General features: G+C 35.7%; 1 protein-coding gene across 1 annotated transcript; it reads right to left on the bottom strand.

Annotated features, from left to right (window-relative positions):
• Positions 1-5,225: 5,225 nt before the first annotated feature.
• Positions 5,226-6,261, bottom strand: LOC113295107 (RNA polymerase II-associated factor 1 homolog). Its single transcript, XM_026543459.1, has 4 exons — positions 5,810-6,261; positions 5,558-5,686; positions 5,378-5,472; positions 5,226-5,296 (listed from the first exon to the last, which is right to left on the bottom strand). The coding sequence occupies exons 1-4, from the start codon at positions 6,259-6,261 to the stop codon at positions 5,226-5,228; spliced, it is 747 nt and encodes a 248-aa protein (XP_026399244.1).
• Between the last annotated feature and the right edge of the window lie 646 nt (positions 6,262-6,907).

The raw sequence follows: 6,907 nt of genomic DNA, 5'->3' as shown, positions 1-6,907 counted from the left end.
GATCATGTCCGTTTAATGACTTTTTGATCTCAAAGTCAAATACCACATTTTTTTATAACAATGATATATATATATCCTAAAGAGCATATGATACGATGAAACTCTTTTGATTTTGAAAAGAAAATTTCCATTGATGGCTAAAGTGTTTCAGATTATGATGGGTGCTCAATTTAATTTGCGTTTTTCAAGAATTGTTTTTGTTAGGGTAAGTTTTATAAAACTCACAAATCTTTAGATTTGTATAGGAAGAATTAGGCCAACTCTTCAAAACTCTGCAAGTATTTTTCCAACTCTGTAGAACTCTCAGAAAATTGATATTTTTCATGACTTTTTTTAAATCTATAGAAATCTACAAAAGTATTTATTGAGTAAACCCTCGTTAGAATAACGTTGTACGCTAGTCAGATTATTGTTTCTTCAAATTCCACACACCATTGCACGAAACCACGAAACATGACTTGGAAAAAGATATGAATGGCACCAATTTGAAATCCACCAATTTGGCATTCCACAATTTTTCTAAGCTTGGAATAAGTTAAATTCCACCGTAAGACTTGCTCATTGATATCATCCGCCAACCTTATGTAGATTTGATTTTCTATTTTGTACTTATCCTTTAGAGCATCTCCAATAGAGGGTGAAAATATTTTTTTTTGACTGACACATAGGATTTTAGACCCCCATTTAGTAAAAAAGCATCTCCAATGGGTAGGTCCTATAAACTAGGAGGGATCAAATACTAAATACGAAGGTGTTAAAGAAAGTCTTAGTTACACCTTCGAGATGACCCTTAATTATTCCATGTCATCAATTTTATTTTAAAAAAATAATTTTTAATATGAAATTAAGTTAAATATTATCTTTTTAATGTTTATCTAAATCTAAAATGCATTGTATAACCTTAACTACTGGAGATGAGTTTTAGTATAAAGGGTCTTATTAAGATTCGGGGATAACATCGGGATGCTCTTGGTTCGGAAAGAAAAAGAAAAGAGGTGTTACAACAATTTAGCTTAATATAACTCCCTTTTAACTCTGTCCAAATCTATATATCCATAATCGATTAAAATGAAGCATTTCCAAAATTTGACTCTGTCCAAATACCGATTATGGTTTAGATTGGTGACATTTACTCCGGAAAAAATTTGGGCTCGAAAATTTTTGGGGCAACAAATAAGATCGCTGAAGAAATGGGTGTGTAAATAAATCAACATCGATCAATCAAACGGAATTACAGTTATCTAATCTTCAAAAATATAAGCACAAATAAACAAAGTACTGTTTGGTTCTTGATAAGAACAAACAATAGTATTATTCAATTCAAATAACAGGTACCAACTGAACAGAACCAAAGTAAATCAAGGTTTCCAATTTTCAATTACAAATCCAAATTTAAAGATAAATGAACAAAGCAACCAAGAGAGAAAGATGATAATGATAATCAAAATAAACAAATCAAATCTCTCTCTCTCCCCCTTTTTTTTAACCTAATAGTTTTGTCGTTTTTTTTTTTATTAACAGAAATTAAAGGTTAGATTCCCCCAAATATTCACATTTCTTCGACTAAACACCAATCTTCTTCATCAAGTTGATCCACCAGAAACCCTACATCACAGAAACTCATGTGATCATCATCCTCATAATCCTCCTCTTCATCAGCATCAGATTCAGTAGTCCCAGAAGTACTGGATTCCCCTTCTTCTTCTTTCATAACCAAACGAACAGGACCTAGTTTTTTTAATTCAGTTCCTAAATCTTCATTATCAACATCATTTTTAACATCATAAACAGTATTATTATACACATCATCATCATAATAATCATGATTATGATTCTGATTATTCAGATCCTGATCTTGCTCATCATCCCAATAAACACGATCACGACTATTTAATTGAACTAACATATCAGTAGCAGAAATCCCTCTATAATTCAAATCACAACCTTTATCAACAACACGCCATAAAATTAACTTATGATTCATAGCAACATCAAGAGATTTCAGTTTCTGTGTACCTTTAATGTTTTTTGGGATTCTATCTCTTGTTTTATATTTACCTGCACACTTCCAAGGTTTGGCTCCTGCTGTTGGTGATGTTGATATCTTGTTCATCAATCCACCACCACCACCTAAAGGAGGACTTGATGAATTCAAAACTCCCCTAGTTGACGATGAATTGTTGTTCAATTGTGCTGGTAAAATCAAATAGTTTCTCACACATCCATGTTGTTGTCTTCCTTCTCTCTTCATATTCTTTCTTGATTTTTTTGGTTCAGAGGAAACTGTAAAATTACAGAGTTCTTGTTAGATCTGGATGTGATGTGGATATATAGTGAGAGAGAGTAAAATGAAAGACTTGGTGCGGAAGGTTTTTTGGGTCAGTATCTATCTAACCTTGTGTCGGGGAGAGTTATTAATATAATAAAAAAGTCGTGGTTGAAATGGTTATTTCATAAAGATTACTTTATTCCATTTCTATGCTTCTGAAAGATTCTGATTTGTGCTGTGGTTACACGTGTTGAGTATTCATTGGTTTATCTAACACTTGATGACACATTTTTGGTACGACTATCCAATAACCTGGCCTCTGCTTTTCGGATGATTTTTAAATGGGAGTCCAAATCTGTTCACGTTCGAGTGTATACTTCACATATGTTTTTGATTGGTTGATTATTTAACGGATTGACTCGTTATCCTCCATGTTTAGAATCACGATCCTCATTACATAGAGTCCGAATTCGTGCACACTCCTTAACGAGTGTATATTTCACAATTCAATCTCTATCCTTGATTTAATTTAGAAAATTATGTAACTAGGGTTGTGATTCTAAACATGAAGGGTAATGGGTCATCAGTTAAATGATCAACCAATCAGAAAAATATGTGAAATATACACTCGTTAGAGAATTGTGAACAAATTTGGACTCTGTTATATAACTCCCTAAATCAAATCAAATCAAAAGTAGAGATTAAAATGTGAAATATACACTCGTTAAGGAGTGTGCACGAAGTCGCACTCAGCACTTTAAATGGTGAACATTTGTAGAGATTATTAGTGCGTGTCAACATAATTACCGTCGCAAAGCAGAATTACTGCGTGATTGTTGTAACGGTGTCAAGTGTCAACAACGCCCCATAAAATAAGCCGTGGGCTTTGAATCTAAGACGTTAAAAGCTTAATTTTGAGATTAGTTTTGTTGGTCAGAAGTCACCCTATCAGTCGGTGGTAGATGGACAATAGCTTCTCGTGGGAGGAAACGTATTTTAATTGTAGAGTTATGGTGGTCTTATATTAATCCCACGCAATACACCACCAATACGTATCTTATATTCTGATATTATTCCAACCTTTTAAATTGTTCCCCCATTCACCGATAGCATTTTGTGGATATATTCTGGAGGACCCCCGATGTTCACAGGTCCGTGATCTTATTCACACGCGAGTATTTTCCACAGGGCCAAGATTGTTGCACTTTTATTCGAATTGTTATACACACGTCCCTGACCACGTCATCTCCACATGGCCAGAGTGATTTTGAAAAGTAACCGCCGGCCTCCCACCACTGTTCGTGCTCTTCTTTGTCTCTCTGAATTTTTCATGTTAGGTTTTTTTATCGACAACCCTGCATCATATATGATTCAAAACCCTTAGATGATTCCAAATTCAAAACCCAAAATTCCATTAACACTGTGAATCTAATCAAGAACAAGTGAGGAATACACCACCACCACTATCAATCTCATCTTGTACATCTTTAGGATTTCCAAAATCAAAAGTAAAACCAACATAAATATATCTTCCCAAAATCACCCTTGTTACAAGTGCAGACAAGGAAAGAGCTATCCATGTTTCTTCATAGTCTGATTTTTTTGTTGTTTTATACATTCCAAATTTAAAAATTTAGATCTCAAACAGAGACAACTAAATCACTTTGTCTTGCACTAAATAAAATCAATATCTTCTGAAATTTGTATCATCCTTCGGATTTCAAAGCTAGGCCTAATTATGATTATATTTTGGGGTTTTATGTTAAAATTAACACAGTAAAAGCAAACCCAAAATTAGTATTGGATTTCACACTGATTTTGAATACCTGGGTTAAGGATTAATCAATTCATATGATATGTTGGATTTTTACTGTATAAAATAAATTTAAAAAAGAGAAAAAACTATTTCCTTTTTTTTTATGCAGGAACAAAAGAAGAAGATGAAGATAGAAGTTCAAACTAGCTAAGGTTTGGATTTTGGTTTTAGGTGATGTTTGGTTAAAGTTGGGTTTGTAGAATTAGATGAGGAAGAAGAATCTCATTTTGAGAGGATTAATGATGGAGTCGAGAAAAGATGGTATGAGGACTGGAGGAGGAGGCTGCGACCGGTGGTGGAAGGAATTGGCCCTGTGAAGATTAAACTGAAAAAACACAAGGTCAAACTGTGTATTTACTTTTTCTTTTAACTTTATCACTTTTTGGTCCATCCTCAACGACATTAGTCACAGAAAAGTCGGTCCTTTATATAACACAACTTGGCCCTGTGAATATGCTCAGTCTTCTGGAGAAGGACGATCAAAGTGATCCGCACGAAAGTATATTCGGTCGTACACGGTTTTGGTTATTCAGATTTAGCACCAGGTCATGAGACCGATCTAACAGAAAAAAAAAATACGTAAAATTTATTTACGACTTCAGAATGAAATCAAAAGGTGACGTGGAAACAAAAAGAAACAGAAACATGAGTACCACGTTCATGTGAAGTTTGTTTTTTTCTTTCTTGTTCTCTTAAGGGTTCAGCTACCCATCCAAGGAAACCTAACAAAATAGAGGTCTCACTGATTTAAGGTTAAGTACGCAAAGAAAATGTTACTAGGTAGTATGGAGAAGAATGGTTGGATACCATTTCGAGTTAATGTTTATCCCGAGATAGGTTAACGATTAAGAGCTCTATTGCGTCACCCGACGTCAGCTGAATTTTTTTTCAGATGCAAAGTAGTGTTCATCCCACCAAAACAATCATCAACGACTCTTTGTTCTTGAATTTTTCAGTCAATTAGCTACCTTTCTCAGCAGTTTTTACAACTATCTTACTTGTTCTAATACCAGAAACAATTTTAGAAACAAGAAAAAGTGCAATTATATCCATTTAAACCATCATATCGTTAAACACAATATTAGTTCGTCTGCCACAATTAAAAAGCAAGAAACACAGACATTTCTTCAAAATAAAAACCTAAACATCAACCCTACTAATAACATTCAAACACCAGACCAAATCCATCTTGTCACCACCATCATTAACACCTTTTCAACATCAACACAGGAACACAGAAATAACATCACCAAGAACAGCAAAAGAGAGAATCGCCACAGAACAAGACTTACCATTACCCATCAGAAATTTAAGAGAACTGGAAGTAAGCATCGAGAAAGCAGTTGTGTTAAAACCTTGCTTATCATCTTCAGACTTTTTTCTCACTCTGAAAATTTGGCTGCATTCGACGCTTCTGAAAAGGACCTTAGTAGTCCTCATCATCATAACTCCAATCCTCATCTTCCTCATACCTCTCGCTGCAGCTGCTTCCTGATGATGCAGGAGAAGTATCACTATCTCCAGATGACGATTCCTCATCATCACTGCTCTCTTCTTCTTCATCATCTCTGGAGACGTCAGGAAGATCTTCATCAAAAGTACTGGATTCATCAGCAAGAACAACTCCGGGCTCAATCCGCACAAGAGGTTGCTTCTCAACTTTGGGCTCTCCTTCTTATATGGTCCTGGCAAAGATCTTTGGGTTTGCTCTCTCGAACTCAAACCGCCGGCGTAACTTCCAGTCAAAGTATCTCTCCATCTTCCTCTTCTCTTCAGCAGTATCATAACTTTCATCACTGATGTCCACCTCTTCAATGCGATATTCGAAACCTGCATCAGAACCCCCCTCAGAATCACTTTCAGTGGCGCTTCCATACCTTGGACCTCTCTGATGTCTCTCAGCCCTCTCTTCACCTTTTCTGTCAGACCTTGCAAAGTGATGTGGTAACCATGCAGCGAACAATGCATCAATTTCTTCTTCTTCTCTTTTCCTCCTCTCCTCCTCTTCCCTTAACCGCTGAGGCTCTTCACTTGCATGGCGGTTTATTTCACTTTGAACCTCATCTATCAATCGCATCAACTCTTCCATGGGGAGTGAAAGAGCCTGAGTTTTTGCTAATTGGTACTGATCGGAAACAACATCAACTGCCGGAACTGCATTACTGGAACTCGCCATATCTAGGATTTTTATATCTAAATTTTCCTATTTATGGAAATTTTGTTAATGGCTATGCTAATTTCCTCCAAAAACCCCCTTTTAAAGGCAAAACTTTGATCATTAACTGTCATTTATGGCTATTGGTAATCAGTCTCGTCGACTGGTTACTCACGCCCCTTCAAATCCATGCGTACCCCCTCCAACTTCCTCATCATAATTACCCTACAAATCCCTATTTTCAACACCTAACCTCTTCATTACCCATAACTTCCCATGGAACTGCCTTCAATAGGTGCATTGGTAGGTCACCTAACTATTACAAAGTATTTTTGGGTCTAATTAAAATTTTGTGTTTTATGCAGACTAGAAGAATGCAGCACCAGTTGAGAGGTACCATTGCGGCCTGGGGAATGTCTGGCAGATGGGTTACTAGCAACAAAACCAAACTTATGTCATCCATTGAACCACAACAATATCCTCTAAACCATCATCAACACCAAATATTTTCCCTCAATTTATTTCTTTACATCTATTCCTATGTTTCTACCATCATTATCACGTTTGGCGGTATTTACTACTACCACAATGTCTACCAGAGAAAAGACAAAACCAATAAATATCCAACAACCTCAAACTACGTCATACATTACCAACATAACCTACC

This window comes from Papaver somniferum, chromosome 7 (assembly GCF_003573695.1).
Source record: "Papaver somniferum cultivar HN1 chromosome 7, ASM357369v1, whole genome shotgun sequence".
NCBI lineage: Eukaryota > Viridiplantae > Streptophyta > Magnoliopsida > Ranunculales > Papaveraceae > Papaver > Papaver somniferum.
This window is presented reverse-complemented; position numbering and strand designations above follow the sequence as displayed.